Source organism: Chelonoidis abingdonii, chromosome 19 (genome assembly GCF_003597395.2).
Source record: "Chelonoidis abingdonii isolate Lonesome George chromosome 19, CheloAbing_2.0, whole genome shotgun sequence".
NCBI lineage: Eukaryota > Metazoa > Chordata > Testudines > Testudinidae > Chelonoidis > Chelonoidis abingdonii.
In genome coordinates, this window is record NC_133787.1 from 13,022,446 (window position 1) to 13,038,863 (window position 16,418).

The 16,418-nt window shown below is 40.9% G+C and overlaps 2 protein-coding genes across 3 annotated transcripts in view; one reads left to right on the forward strand and one right to left on the reverse strand.

Annotated features, from left to right (window-relative positions):
* Window positions 1–5,356, reverse strand: part of FTO (FTO alpha-ketoglutarate dependent dioxygenase) — a 343,733-nt gene extending 338,377 nt beyond the window's left edge. For both annotated transcript variants that reach the window (XM_075073784.1, XM_075073785.1), the window contains exon 1: window positions 5,206–5,356. In XM_075073784.1, coding sequence (XP_074929885.1) covers window positions 5,206–5,247 — 42 coding nt within the window. In that variant the 5' untranslated portion in view covers window positions 5,248–5,356. The remainder of the gene's footprint in view (window positions 1–5,205) is intronic.
* Window positions 5,357–5,524: 168 nt separating this feature from the next.
* Window positions 5,525–16,418, forward strand: part of RPGRIP1L (RPGRIP1 like) — a 120,633-nt gene continuing 109,739 nt past the window's right edge. The window contains exons 1-4 of the mRNA XM_032805384.2: window positions 5,525–5,651; window positions 11,602–11,693; window positions 12,485–12,629; window positions 14,450–14,748. Of these exons, the coding sequence (XP_032661275.1) occupies window positions 11,609–11,693; window positions 12,485–12,629; window positions 14,450–14,748 (529 nt within the window). The 5' untranslated portion in view covers window positions 5,525–5,651; window positions 11,602–11,608. The remainder of the gene's footprint in view (window positions 5,652–11,601; window positions 11,694–12,484; window positions 12,630–14,449; window positions 14,749–16,418) is intronic.

Below are 16,418 nucleotides of genomic sequence, written 5' to 3' on the forward strand. Positions count from 1 at the left end.
TTTTCTGATTCCAATATATCTTTTTTGAGATGGGGCGACCACATCTGCACGCAGTATTCAAGATGTGGGCGAATCATGGATTTATTATAGAGGCAATATGATATTATTTCTGTCTTATTATCTTATCCTTTCTTAATGATTCCCCAACATTCTGTTCGCTTTTTTGACTACTGCTTCTGCTCCACATTGAGTGGATGTTTTCCGAGAACTATCCACAATGACTCCAAGATCTCTTTCTTGAGTAGTAACAGATAATTTAGACCGCATCATTTTACATATATAGTTGCGATTATGTTTTACAATGTGCATTACATTACATTTATCAACACTGAATTTCATCTGCCATTTCGTTGCCCAGTCACCCAGTTTTGAGAGATCTTTTTGTAGCTCTTTGCAGTTTGCCTGGGACTTAACTATCTTGAGTAGTTTTCTATCGTCTGCCAACTTTGCCACCTCACTGTTTACCCCTTTTTCCAGATCTTTTATAAATATGTTGAATAGGACTAGGCCCAGTACAGACCCCTGGGAGACACCACTATTTACCTCTCTCCTTTCTGAAAACTGATCATTTATTCCTACCCTTTGTTTCCCATTTTTTAACTAGTTACCCATCCATGAGATGACATTCCCTCTTATCCCGTGACAGCTTAAAAGGAACAGAGAGGTGAAGCAACAGCAGGTCAGTGGCACAGCGGAGAATAGAACCAGGTCTCCCAACTCCCAGTCCAGAACCTGTTACCTCTCACTGAAATCAACAGGAACTGAATGAACTCAGCAGCCAGATACTGGGCCAGAAGCCAAATTTGTAAAGTTACAGATAGCAGTGGAAAAATATTCAGAGCTTTAGGAGATAATATTTTTAAGATAGTAAAATACAAACATTCTTTGTGTTAGTCTCTGACACGCTCTCCTTACAGGACACAATCAATAAAACAAACTAGAGCTTGCAATAAAAATCCAAGTAATTTACATTCTTCGCACTTATTGATATCTTATACCTGTAAACTTCTAAGCTGGGCCTGTTCTTCTGTATAACAAAAACAGACAGTGTAAAACAGCATCCTTAATAAATCTGAGGACATAAAGTACCATCATAATTCAGACCAGAAAGACAGACACTCACTCCTTAATTAAATGGGTGATGTTCTATTTAAAACAAAAAGACAACCCTGGGCTATAGAGAAGATTAAGCACTCGCTCTTGCAAAGGAAGCGCCAACTATTATCAATGTAAAGGCTTTAAATAATGAAAAATAAACCATCTAATAGACTGTATTCAATAGTAAGTAGAAAGTCAGGACACAGACTGATTTGGATTAACACATTTTCAGTTATAACAAGTAATTTTACAGAGGATTAGTATCGTGATGGTCTGATCAATACTAGGCACTGCTGCTATTACAGATGAAGAGAAAATTACCCCTCAGGTAATAAAGTGTGTGTGTCTTGGTTCTCCTTCATTTGCTCAGTCCATTACTGTAATGGTCCCAGCATTAACAGCTGGGGCAATTTAAACAGCAGGGTTGTGATGAATTTAAAAGTAGGAAACATTTGCTACTCATTCCTTCTTTTATTTTATTCTGCATATGCAAGGCCTTTGCCTGGCTGTTTCCACTATACAGATCATGTTTTATGTGACAATCAACACTATTTCTCAATTACTGTCTCATTAACAACATTAGGGGCCAATAACGTGACTAAACCAAAAACTGCTGGTGGCATATTGGCTGCTGATTCTGCTAAAACTCACACACTGTTTACCTAAGCAAGAAGCATAACATGACAACGGGCTTATCTGAGTGCATATAAAGTGTTATATTCACATTATTTCACTTAGATACAGACACTGTAAGAAGACTGACAAAATACATTTAATCAACAAATTTAACATTTTTATTGTTTTATTAAGAAAAATGCAAACAGGAAATTAAATGGATTATATAAACAATAAACTACACCAATGCAATGTTAAAGCTGAGATATTTAATCATATAAAAGAGATTACTGTTTTCCAACATCAACCTTAACTCCTCTCCTTTGTTATGTTATTTTGAGAATAGTTGGTTACATCAGTGGTGTAAGAGAAAGTGATAAAATAACCTATTTAAATGCCTATTTGGTATGTGCCAGGCAGCAAGTTAAGAATGATATGGAGAACAGAATTCCTGACTTTTGATGGAATGAAATTTCAACATTAACATTGTGTTACTATAGTTATTTGTAGAAGACTTCCTTTTTCTTTTTTTTTGTAAATAAAATAAAAAGTTGTTTATGATATTTTAGCAAAGATTAAAGAATTTTCAATTACTTTCCCTTTCAACCCTGCTCACATGTGGAACAATCACACACCGAAATACACACAGATGCCACTAAAATCCCTTCTGAACATTCAGATGTCTGTATGTTGATACATTTTTATTATTTGTACTGTTGTAGCCCCAAATGATCCCAACTGTGGAACCAATTGTATGGGTGCTGTACAAATATATATTTAAAGATGGTGAGACAGATTCACTGCAGCTAGCTATTGTTTGTTAACATTATACAGCCACTTTGCACCAGTGTAAATGACTACGCAAAATGCAGGTTAATATTGAATTGGATCCAGTAGTATCATCCCCCAAAATCCTACAAGCTAATCTTATTCAAATTAAGGAAAATAACATTCTGAGGGGGATTGGTATGCCATTTTTTAAACAGTCCTAATTTAATTCCTAATCCCACAAACTCTTACTCATGCAAGACACTACCTGCCAACTGAAGTTGCCGGTGCTTAGTACCGCTAAAGCTTGTGTTTACTTGTGGGTTTGTTTTTTTTTAAAAAAGTTTATAAACACAAAGTAATGCACACATTGCTTATTGAGCAATGCATACTTGCCATGGATTAAATTTTAAAAGAAAACCGTGACTATTAATCAAAGTGCATGGAAGGTGAAAAATCCCCCACCCCTCCTTTTTTTTTTTTTAAATTTGTGTGCATTTTTTTAATTAGAAGTATTTCAAATATTCAAAAAATATTCAAACTTTTAAGGAGAAAAAACAGATTCTGGGCTGAGACCAAGCATCGGAAAGTTGGTTTAAAAAGTGTATATTTTCTTTGTCCAATTAAGTACAAGGAAATGGCCAAAACTATGGCCTACTCCATAATGAAGTAAGGAACCCAAATAGAACACAGATCAGACTAAATCCATTTAAATTATGTGTGAAGTGAAAGGAAACTCTCATAGGTGTTGAGTCGTCAATTAAAATGTCTGCCAGTTGGAATCACCAATCAATAATGTCTAGCCTAACAGCTCTATTTTCATGTTGAATACTACAATGCACACAAAGGCAATATTTTGGTGAAGGCAGGACAGGCGAGCTAGGCTTAGGACAAATTATGGGCTGAAATTAATTGGAGATGATGGCACTCAACACCTTGGGGAAGTTCAGCTCCATGAAGTTCTGCTAGTTTCCATCACTTTGCACCCATATGAATATTCAGAAGGGCACTAGCGTTCCACAGGTCATACGGAGACCAAAAGCATATAATACATTACAATTTAATCATTACATTACAGAAACTGTACTCTAAAGAAATCCCACCACAGTCCTTGGAGCAGTAGAATTCTTCTAAAATAGCACAAAACAAAAACTCTGATGTGCATGAAGGCTTTCTTTGAAGAGAGAGAAAGGTAGCCTGCTGCAGGAGATCAGTGCTTGATCATCAGTAGGGTCTAACCTCAGCCTCTACCGATGTGTTTGTGCACACTTCCTCTTGCACTATACGCCTTGCACTATAGTTCCTCTTACCCCTAATTTATACAGGTGTGATATCAGAGTTAGACTGAAATGTTACACGTACTTAATACAAAACATACAGGGGCCTTATAGTCTCCTTTCACTTATACTGGTGCATAGTGGTAACTCCACAAAATCAATGAAGGTACAACAGTGTAAAATCACCAATAAGGGAGAATCAGATTCATAATATCAATCAAATATTGTATGAGGGTGCTAGAAAGCCATACAAAAAATATAGTTAATAGTGCCTTCAAGCTACATAAATTAGTACTCTGGGTTAAATTTTCAAGGTGGGCTCATAATATCATTAAACACACACATGCAAGAAAAAAAATTCAAATACCAGGAAGCTATAAAATACCTAATACATTCCTATCAGATACATTAATATAAAATCACTTGGATCATCTGGACCAGGGGGAAAATGTTTTACTGGAAAAACAAAAGTACACTTATTTGGACATTTAGTAAGAAGATACTGGGGAAACAATTTCATGTGCATGTAGTCACAAAAATTATTCTAGGTTAACATTATAAAGTTACCACAAAAAATGCAGCCCAGAAACCATGAAAGACCTTGGAAATGGTTTCAAAAATAGTCTCAGTCATATGATTTCAATGTTATTTATAAATATAGATATAGATATAGCAGGAGGACAGCACCAACTTTTAGCCACCATCAGGACTGGGATTAGCACTCAGGTGCAGCAGACTCCCAGCCCTGTGCTCAGGCCACAACTCTTACAGCTAGAAGCAAGGCTATTGTGTCCCACTCTTGGTCTACAGTAAACAAATGGCATGTCACAGGCGACCAAAACGATTTCTTGACCAAGAGATGGAAGGAAGTAGCTCTGGGAGACAGACACTGCCCTGCAGACACCGAGACTTTTCAACTTCACCGGAGAAGTCAACCACAGCCACATGCTTGCGGAATAGAAGGTCCCAAGCACAATGCAGACAGCGCCAGTGAAGGCTGTGGAGAATGACCCACCAGCGCGCTGCAATGTCATGGGAAGAGGGGGAGGACTTGAACCCAGGACACCTCGTTAGAGCTCCAGTCTAACGCCCCGGGACCGTTAATTAACATCCAGGTCCAACAGGCAGGGGGCAGACCAGCGTTGGTCTTTCGGTTTAACCTTAAACGGCGCTGCCGCCGCCTCAGACCAGCGGGCCGCTGCTGGAATTCACAGCCGGGGAAAGGGTCCTGGCCGGGAGCAGCGCCCAGTACCATCCCCTCCTGCCTGGTCACGGATGCTCCGGCAACCCCGACAGGCTGGGGCGTGACGAGCTCCCCCGCAGGCAGCAGACGTCTCCCCTGGCGCCACCTGGCCCGCAGAGCCCTGCCTGGGGGCGGGGCGGGCCGGCGCGCGGCAGAGGCGAGCTCGGGGGGGGGAGGACTGGGCAGGAAGCAAAGAGAAGGTACCTTGGCTTCTTTTTTCTCTCTCGTCCCTGCTCGCCTCTTCATGCTGCTGCCCGCCGCGCTCGAGCACAGCCCCAGATGCGTACGGCGCCCCACACCGCCGCGCTCGGCCTCCCAGTAGTCTTTTCAGCTTCTTCCTGCCGGCACCAGTGCAGGCCTGGCGCTCCTCTCAGGACTGCAACTCCCGAAATGCAGCGCGGTTGACACACGGGAAGGGAGGGGGTGTAGTCTGGAACCTGGCACTCTCTCCGTGAACTACAACTCCCGTCAGACAGTGGGGCACAGCCTCGCCCGTTCCCCGTCGGAGGAAGTGACCTTTTTGCGTAGCAACAGCCTCTGTTGCTAACGGAGTATGAGCGGCTGCGGGGAGAGAGGAGCACGGAGGGCCGTGAGTGCACAGGGAGTTTTACCGCCTTTGGCGCAGGCGCGATAACAAGCTCGGGCCGCGGGTAGGTCCCGTATAGGGCTGCTGCAGGGTCCTGTGGGACATGATGGACGGAGCAGGGGTCACTTCGTGGATGCTGGAGCACCACGGGGAAAAAATTAGCGGGTGCTCTGCACCGACCGGTCGCCGAGCTCCCCACTCCTCGTCTCCTTCTCCCCCGCTTCCCCCGCCCCCAACAGGTGTTTGGCGGCGCATAGGACTTTGTGGGTGAGAGAGGAGCAGGCACTGGACAACACTCGGGAGGAGGCTGAAAAGAGGCAGGGGTGGGTACTTGAGGCAAGGGGGTGGAATGGGGGAGGGGCAAGGGCGGGGCCAGGGAGCAGCCGGGGGGTCGAGCACCCATGGGCCGAGAGGAAGGCGGCGCCTATGTCAGCATCACCATGTTGTGCGATGGACACTTGACAAAATTACCGGACGTAGTGATAGACATTAGCAGGGGGCAGGAGGGGGTTCTGGGCTGAGGCGGGGGTTGGGGTGCAGGGGGGTGAGGGCTCCCTCGGGGAGTACAGGCTCTGGGATGTGGCTGGGGATGGCTGCCCCTGCAGCTCCTATTGGTCATGGTTCCTGGCCAATGGGCTGGGAACTGTGGAGTCAGCTCTTGGGATGAGGGGGCAGAGCCTGGTCATCCCTTGGGTGGCTCCTCATCCCTGCTCTTGCTGGCAGAGGCAGGGCCAGGCAGTTCTACAGGTACACTGCTTCCATCCGCAGGCACCGCCCTCCGCAGCTCCCATTGGTCACAGTTCCCAGCCAATGAGCTGGGAGCCGTAGAGTCAGCGCTCAGGGAGGGGGAATGGAGGTACATTGCAGAGCCGCCTGGCTGCGCCTCTACCAGCAACAGCAGGGATGGGGAGCCGCCTGTGAGCATCCCCCACGGACCTCAAAATTTTTACCGTGAACACTTGTGGCCATGTATGGACAGGTTGCCGACCCCATGACAGAGCTGTACTATGGTTTGTCTAGCCATGTCCCACCGTGGACGTGGGGTGTGTTTTTTAAGGTAATGGGCTGCCACCCATCCTGCTCTATGAGACTGGTGCCCCCTTTCCTTGGGGCAGGTCCCAGTCCCCAGATCACGTGGGGGCCCATGAGATGACATCCCGTGCCAGGGTGCCTTTCTCCCAGAGATTTGAGCACAGGAGTGTAGCTGGCTACCCAAGGGATAGTCTCAGTCCTGATCCTGGCTAAGGGCCAGATGCTTCCCACAGATACATAGATAACACTGGACTCAAATGGGAATTGCACTCCTCTGCCTGAAGGGAGAGTGTAGCTTTAAGATACGCGTGGGCTCTCGCCTTGCATACATACACCAGCATGTTTTCCCCTAAGGTTACCCATTCTTGCTAGCACTGGTGCAGGTGGGAGTGCAGGTGTGGGCAAGGTGCTGGTGTCTCCCAGAGTTTCAAACACACTCCAACCCAGACTGACTTAGTCTAGGTCATTCAAGGGTTACACTGATGGCAGTTAGCATATAGGCTCTTTTGTTAGCCTGAGATAGAATTTTGGGTTTGATTTTTCTGATACTTTTGTATTTTATACTACTAATATGTGTGAAGAACAAAGACACTGTTCCATTTCCACAACCAGATGGGTCTTTTAGTACAATGAGAAAAGATAAGGGATAGAGCTAAAGTGTTACAGGTCTGGTAGGAGCGTAATACATGAGCATACACGGGAAGGCTGCCTGGTTCTTTTCTCAAGGCAAGGTCAAGCGACCAAGTGGGAGGGGATGGCGGGGAAGGTATAAAACACTAAAAGGCCAAAGAAATGCCTGTCCCTGATCATAGCACAACCACACCCCTCCCATGGGATACAAAACAGGTGGGATAAAGATCCTAGACTCATGATCCTCCAAAATGGAACATGACCATAAGTTGTAAGGTGTGGGACCAAGGGCGTCCATTGCAGGTATATTTGGGGCTGCTAAGAAGGAGAAGGTGGGAAATGGGGAAGGGGAAATGAGGAACCGGGACACAGGCAAGGTTCTGTGGCATCAGATCTGGGAAGGGAGACGCGGGGTAAATGCTCTGAGGCATCAGAGCTGGGAACGGAACACTGGGAAACAGACTCCACCGGCATGTAGAGCTCTGGATATGCTTACTTGGAACTAACCCCAATAAATTTTGCATTGTCTGCACTTTGGACTTCTGATCTTCTGCTTTCAGTCTGCATGACGAGAACCAGGGGAGGGGGTGAAGGGAAAGCCCTCTAACAGTGGCTGGATAGCCTGTCTACTCCGGGGCTCCTGCCACTGATATTGCCAGTAGGACTGCAACCAGGGGGAGAAGGCTAGAAACCGCTTCTGTGTCAGTTCCAGATTCGTAATGTTGGGACAATGATATTTACCTACTTACCTCATACAGGGTGGCTGCAAAATGTAGTGAATGTTTGCAAACTATTTTGAAGGCAAACCCCTGTATAAGTGTGCGCTTGTTATTTATTTATATAGCATTAGCAATTAGAGGACCCAAGTGCATTACTTACCAGTTACTGCAGAATGTGCCAATGCACTGAGACAGCGAAAAACAAACAAAACACCTCAACATCGTAAAATCTAGAAAAGTGTGAAAGAATATTGGACCATGTCTCTATGCTTGCTCCTAAAAAAGATACTGTTTTCTGGGGCAAAAGATAGATGGCGACCTCAGTACAGTGTAAACAGTTACCTCTGATGTATGGCTAGAAGAAGAATGCAGGGTGTAAGGAATTTACAAATTTGTGGCTCAGAGATACGAATGTGTTTGTTTTTCCCTAAATTATGCTAAAAATGGCCACTATTTTCAAATGGAAGTGCCTAAAGTTAGACATTTAAATCCTTACTTAGCTAAATAAGTATCCTAATTTTCAGAGGTGCTGAGTATGTATGGCTCCTATTGACCTCAATAAAAACTGCACTTTTTAGCCTTGCTGAAAATTAGTTTACTAATTTAGGTACCTAACGACAGTTTAGGGGTAACCCCATCTGCCACTATGAACTGTATCCAAGTTAAATGGGCTGAAGTGGATGAGGAGTCCACTTGCACATTCTTTTTGCAGAATTGGGCCATAAACAAGTGTTTAGCTTTAAGCAATCATGTTTGGCAATTTTTGTCCTTGTGTGCAAATTGTAAATCTGTATGTAAATTTCTTTGTAATGTTTGTCAAGTACAAATAGTGCTAAAACAATTCCGTAAACTCAGTGCTATAGATTACAAAGCTACTATTTTCTGCAGTATAAGTAGCGCTTTGGAAACTTCATGATTTTATGCTAAAACCCAAAAATTATGTTAGTTAATCACAATATTTCTAATTTTCTTCTTCCAATTGTGAAGTTTGTGCTTCATTTCCAAGGACAGGAACTGAGTAATAATCAAGAAACCATTATCCTTTATAGGGTAAACTATTATGGGGGCAAAAAACAGAGTTGATGGGGTGCAGAATACAATGGAGGAGGGTGTGTGTGTCTTCCTATTGATTAGTCCTAGGGCAGGGTAGGTCTATACCAGGGGTAGGCAACCTATGGCACAGGTGCCGAAGGCAGCACGCGAGCTGATTTTCAGCGGCACTCACACTGGCCACAGATCGGGGGGGCTCTGCATTTTTAACTTAATTTTAAATGAAGCTTCTTAAACATTTTTAAAACCTTATTTACTTTACATACAACAATAGTTTAGTTATATATTATAGACTTATAGAAGGAGACCTTCTAAAACGTTAAAATGTATTACTGGCACGCGAAACCTTAAATTAGAGTGAATAAATGAAGACTCAGCACACCACTTCTGAAAGGTTGCCAACCCCTGGTCTATACTTAAAACAGACCACAGGTGTGTTTCTTTTCAGGCCCTGTAGACAAGCAAATCTTAGCAGTCTTTTGGTTAACCATTTTAGCTACTTAGGAGAAGGGTGGAATAACTAAAGAAAATAAATTAAAGAAAGAGAAAAATCTAATTGCTTACACAAAAAGTCAACAGCCTCGCCTTCATCATTCATTCAAACAGACCACTCATACAAATGAATTCTCTGTCTGTTTGGAAAACAAACAAATAACTAGACACTGAATGAATCTGAAACACCAGAAATTAGTTATCTAGATGCCAAATCCTTCTCTTAAAACATAAAGAGCTTGATGGCACATTACACATGGAATTTGTTTTTCTCCCTTGTTGTTCAGGGAAAACAAAGTCTTCTCTCATCCTGTTCTGAGATGTTACAACACCACAGTGGTGCAGCTGTGCCCTGTAGCACTTCATTGAAGACGCTACTCTACCTCAACCCTGATATAATGCGACCCAATATAACATGAATTTGGATATAACGTGGTAAAGCAGTACTCCGGGGGGCGGGGCTGCGTGCTCTGGCAGATCAAAGCAAGTTCGATATAACACGGTTTAACCTATAACGTAAGATTTTTTTGGCTCCCGAGGACAGCGTTATATCGGGGTAGAGGTGTATGTTGATGAGAGATCTAGTTAATCCACCTCCATGACAGGTAGTAGCTATGAGAGAAGCTCTCTCTAGAACTACATCTCTAAACTATAAATACAATTGCTTTGTTGTAACAAGATTGTGATACACTCTCATCAGATTTGATCAGTTAAATTGATGCCTTCCAATTATGTAATTTGGAGACCTCTGGGGAAAACCCATGCATTTTGGAAGTGATGTGAGGATGATCTGATTACAGGGGCAAAACTCCCATTGACTTAAATGAGAGTTTTGTTTGAGCAAGCAGTTTATGATTGGGCCCTGAGTTAGTATTCAACAAATAACCTTAACATGTTTCTTTGGGGAATTGCTCTTTGGGTGTCATGTTTCAGAGGAAAGATGATGTATACCAATGGTCATTAAAGTCATCAGTGCACTTTTTGCAAGAGTGGTGTATTAGAACAAATATGCACCAGTACTGCATGGCAGAGGGTGACAGCACTGGTGTTTGATTTTCAGAAGAAAAACACAGCTTTGGGGTAAAAAGGACAAATGGTTCTCAGAACGCTTCCAGGTCATGTAGTTACTCTTTTCAAAGTGGTGTTAATCTTCAAGCAGTGATACTTGCTAATTCTAGCTCAGTCTCTACACTTCCCAAGACATTTCTGGACTCACTATTAGTTTTCAGAAAACCTACCATGAGGGTATGCAAATTGGAAACACTGACCCCTGCACAAGGCTTCCTGTCTTTCTTTTATGTTAATTCAGCATTGGTCAAATTTGTGGACAGCACCAAAACTGGAGAGGATGTAAACCCACAGAAAAATAGAACAAAACTGCAAAATAACCTGGAGAAGTTAGAGCAGTGTGACTCCGCAGACAATGAAGTTCTAGTATTATTCCTTCATGTGTCTAAGCATTCTGTTTGCCTCATAGAAGATGCAAGATCAGGATTAGGAGATGAGGTGTCCATAAGAGGCTCTGTTTTAAGAAGTGATCCTTAGTATGCAAATGTTTGAGAACCACTTGAGGAAAACTAAATGAGAAGTAATGAGGTCTTGAAAGGCAGTATAAGCAGGAACACCCTCCATTATCTCTTAGGCCATTCATAGTGGGGAACACAGCAGAATGCTCCACCTGTTGATGCCTTAAGCTTCCTGCTATAAACAGTAGAAATCAATGAGCTTTGGATCAGATACTTAAGATGGATGGAAGTCTTTCCATTGATTTCATTGTGCTTTGTATCAGACCTTGAAAAAAAAATTAATCTACAGCCCTTTCTAAAATAAATTATAGGAGCTGTACTGTAGAAAGGAGTATGTATGGTATACTATGATTCAGTCTGGCATAATGTTAAAACTGAAAGTTTTTAATGTCCCCTGAGTCATACATTTGGGGCATGAGGTCTTACTATAATGAGTCTGTCATTAGAATGAATCTGTCATTACCTTTTTCTTATTCGTTTTATGTGATGTAATTATCGTTCATTCTAGTCACGTAGTTTAAGTTACAGATGGAAAAGGATTTAATATGAATTTTGTTATCCACAGATAAACCATGTCTGCTCCAGCTGATGAAACTGCAGGAGACCTGCCTGTGAGAGATGTAGGTCTAAATCTAGCTGGAATTGGAGGATTGCAAGGTTTGTACCACCTGTTATTTATTACAGTGACAGACTTTGATTAGTGACTTTGTTGGCTTCCTTCTAAAAATGTTCCTGATATTCACGCTTATGAAAATTAAGTTCAGATAATATTCAGAGTCTGGGTTAAATTCACAAAGATGAAAGATAATCCAGAGTTCATCTTACTATTTGTATAGAGCTCAGGCCTACAAGGTGCTGAGCACCTGCAAGTCCATTGAGCCATATCCAGTTTATCGACTGATGTTAGTGCGAGCAGAGGCTGTCCCATTGAACATTGGAGCAGAAGGCACTCAGCATCTCTGAGAAGATGCTCTGCTCCTCTTAGAATCAGATCCATTGTATGTACTGACGTCTGCTGTGTTGAGGCTTATTTCATATATTAGTGTGAATTTCCTGGACTTTATTAGTTAATGTTTTTATAGTTTTGTGTGAATAAATTCCCTTTGGACAGAGTCCCTTTTTAAAAGCAATCTATATAGAAATTACTACTTAGATTGTGTGTGTACATATAAAGTGCTGTGAATCAGTTAAGCTGTTTCCCCTTTTTCATCCATTAGCTACTCACTTTGACATGTCATTTGTATGGGTATTCTATCCAAAGGATTGGAAAGCATTAAAGAGATTAGAAAATATGAGTTTATGATCATCAGTTGGCAGACAGTCTTGGCCAAGTGTTGAATATGAAACTATATTAAACTCATTTTTTAAAACTGACTAGGTTTCAAAATGATGATGTTCCTTTGGGAATCGTGAAAGTAATTTGCTGTGATTTTATTTCTGCTTGTTAGAATCATCAGCTGCCCAGAATGTGAAAGCTCGGCAAGCTGCCTCACGGATTAGTCGCGAGGAGCTAGAAGACCGTTTCCTGCGTTTGCATGATGAAAACATCTTACTTAAGCAACATGCTCATAAGCAAGAAGATAAAATTAAAAGGTTTGAATCTTCTCATTTTTTTTTAAACCAATATCAAATTTGGAGAATATGTTTTTGTAAACCTTAATCATCAACAAATCAAAATCATGTAAAGTGGAGTAATAAAGCCTTTCAGAATGGTCTGTGAAATCCTTAGTACTCCTAATACGGCCCACAGAACTTTAGCAGTGCAATGTTGTGTTATGTACATTCCTCTCTCTGGGATATTGAGCAGAGGAGTAGCTGTTCAATATCTTAAAAATCTTTAATTAGATCTAAATATGCCACCTTTTAGGCTCTTTAAGAGTTTTATTGTTTTTGTTGTATGGGACAGAATAAAAAGGATCTGTCTAGCTCAGTCTGTACAAGTCATTATTTTACATATTTGCATTGTAACTTTCCCCAAAGCATCTAGTACTGACTGCTGTCAGGTACTTGTTCAGATGGATCACTAGTGTCCTTTTGTGTGGAATTTTCCATGTTCAAGACCAATGAAAGAAGCACTCTTGAGTGCCTAAACTCACCCAGTGTGCCTGCAATTGGCCACCTGGGTCATAATGCAGTGGATGCACTAATTGGCATTTTAAATAAATAAAATCAAACCCTCGGTGCGTTGTCTCTGTTGTCTGTGAGGAAGAAGTCTTAACTAATTCAGCTGTGAATTTCTTCCCAATGCTGGAATCCTTGGAGCGAGAAGTGTAGATTGAATATGCAGTAGAAATATATATATCAGAAAACTGCTTGCAGGCAGTTCTGTGACATCCCAAATCTACTTTGAATTATTTGTTGTTGTTTCACTTTTGTTCTTTTAAGTAAAAGCTTCTGTCTGTACCCATGCTAAAGTAAAACAAACTCCTTTAAACAAATGAAGTGTGTCTTTGTTTTCAATCTCCTGTCTGGGCCTCTGCAAAAATAGATTCCCTATAAACTAGATACAGCTCTTAAAGATGTGCGACCAATTTTGTAAAGTCTTGAACTTGTCTCCCTCATCAAAGCCACCTTTTCTTTCTTTTTATGCCAAGTTTTTTCTGTTCACTGCTGGGCATGTTTTATGTTCTTGCATATTACATCACCCCTATGTGCCCTCTCTGTCTTTTGTTCTGGCGTACCAATGTTTATCAAAACTAAAAGAAATCAAAGGTGCAACTCTTGAGATGCCAAAAGCAAAATTTGTATCCTTTTAAAGACAGATGAAAACCACACTTCCTGTATTTAATTATATCCCACAGCTAATCATTACTTCTCTTAGCACATTGGTACTACATGCTGAATATAAAATTTAGCATGGCAACATGAACTATTAAGATTCTTTTCCTGAGGAGCTTTTTAGGCATGCTCACCTATACTTTTTAGCATTTTTAGAACTGAAATGTGATTTAAAATTCTCTAGTGAAAGTGGAAACAATACATCACTGAAATGCTGCATATTATTAATATGTGTTCAGTAGTTTAATGTCTTGTGGAACTGTAGTTTTTATACATTGCCCCACCACATCCCCAATCTGTGACTGTACTTAACAGAATACAGAGTTCCTCTATAAGGTCATGCGTTAAAAATTATATTTAAGGAGCATATGGAGTAAATATGTGTCCTCTCTTTACTAACCTTAAATGATAAGCCTTAGGAAACTGTTATTTGTCAGTGCTATAAAGCAGATTGCTGCCCAGTGGTTTCAATTATCTTCAAAGGGTTCTTCACAGGCAGTAATAGTTGTATCAAAACCTGCAATTTATTATTCAGGTTTTATGCTGAAGTCTTCACAGTGATTATGTTCTTTTCAACACAATGGTTTTTACGCTGACTTTTCACATTCTTTTTCATCTTTTTATTATTTCCCCAGAATGGCCACCAAGTTAATTCGGCTTGTTAATGACAAGAAAAGATCTGAGCAGATTGGTGGTGGCCCCAAGCGGTTGGGCCAGGATGTAGAACTTGAAGAAATGATTGAGCAGCTGCAAGAGAAAGTTCATGAGCTTGAGAAACAAAATGAAGGCATCCGCAAGAGACTTATTTCAACCAAACAGCAGCTCCAAGTTCAAGGCCATCGGCACACTCCATACAGCCATGTTCAATCTCGCATTAACACTGGTCTCAGAAAAGTGAACGAGGCTGTCGCCATCCAAGATCACACAAAGAAAGGTATAATTAATATTGAGATTATGTGCTAACATCTTTTAAGAGACAATATCCCGATTAGCTCTTCACCTAAGAAGTAGTTACATATACGGTCACATGCTAATTTCTGGTCTTTAGCTCTTTTGTGGATAGAGGTCCCTGCAGGAAGTGTTACAAGAAAGTGAGCTGTTCTCCCCTTTTTAATTTGTTTTACTCTTTGTGCCAATCATTATGTCTTGTTCATGTTGTATGTCTTCACTTGAGAAGCTGTGATGGTATTGGCAATTGGAAAACAGTTTCAGGTATAATCATTATCAAACGTAGGATACTCTTTTAAAAACAAACAAACAGAACCAAACCTACGGTTTTAACATATTCATGTAAATTAAAATCTCTGTAAATGTTAAGGGGTCATGTAAAATCTCAAGTATATGAAAAGTTGGCTAGCACTAACACATTTTAAAAGTTATACATCTTCAATTTTTCACATATTTTTCCTTATTCAGTTTTAGGGCTAGGCTCTACTCTCCGATACATGCGTGCATGACATTGCAAATCTTTGAAAAATCTATTATACGTATGTAGATTCTGGAAGTTATATGGTGAGATAGAATCATAGTTAATGCAAGTTTTTACATTCAAGGCTTGCCATTGACTACAAGAGGAGTAGAATTGGGCTCTCATTTTCAATCTTGTATTTGGGGTAATTGAATTATATAAGAGAGTTCAATTATATATGTTACATTTTTATAAGGAGAAAATTTGTGAAGGGATTTGTGTTTAGATAGTTTATTGTATCTATCCAAATAACTTGTAAAAAAACTTGTCATGCATCTGACGAAGTGGGTATTCACCCACGAAAGCTTATGCTCCAATACATCTGATAGTCTTTAAGGTACCACGGGACTCATTGTTGCTTTTTGTAAAAAATAGTAATATGGGGCCAGATCCAAAACCCACTGAATCAGCTGGAGACTCTCCATTAACTTCTACGAGTTTTCTGTCAGACTCATGGTCAGGTATACTGCATTTTTGTCTATTTTTTTTTTTTTTTTTCAAATTTTCAGTTTCTCCATAAAGAGAATATCCCACACTCTTGCAAACATTCATTCAGCTGGGAAAGCACATTGAAATTATTAGTTACTATGACACTTCGACCTGCCAAAAAAAAAATAGTTCTGACACTTTTAGACAGGTAATGAAAAGTAATAGGCTTTTGCATTTTATTCTCCTAATGTTTATATGGTGTGAAATTTTTAATACTCAGTAACTGTGTTCTTTCAGCCTTTGTGATGTCATGAATTACACATTAGACATTTCAGTTAGGCTGCCTCTACAATGCTGTAGTTAAAGGTGGTGCAAGGACAGAAAACTAGGAATGCTCCGACACACTCTCTAAATGGTCTTCAGCTTGGAAGAGCAAAGTTTTGTGGCCTAGACCTATTCTTGCAAAATTATTTCAGATATATTATTAAGCAGACGTTCTTTCTATTTGTTTCATGTCTCTCTGTGTTACAGTTAAAGATTCTCTTCTTGTCTTTAAAAACAAACAAACAAACAAACAAAAAACCTGATAACCCTAGTGTCTTGGCTAATATTCTGTTTATGAATAAAATAGATTTTGTTCTCCAAGGCAGTAGGTGAGCATTGCCTGGTGTATTTGCATACCTAATTGTAGCACTATCAGTTTCTGA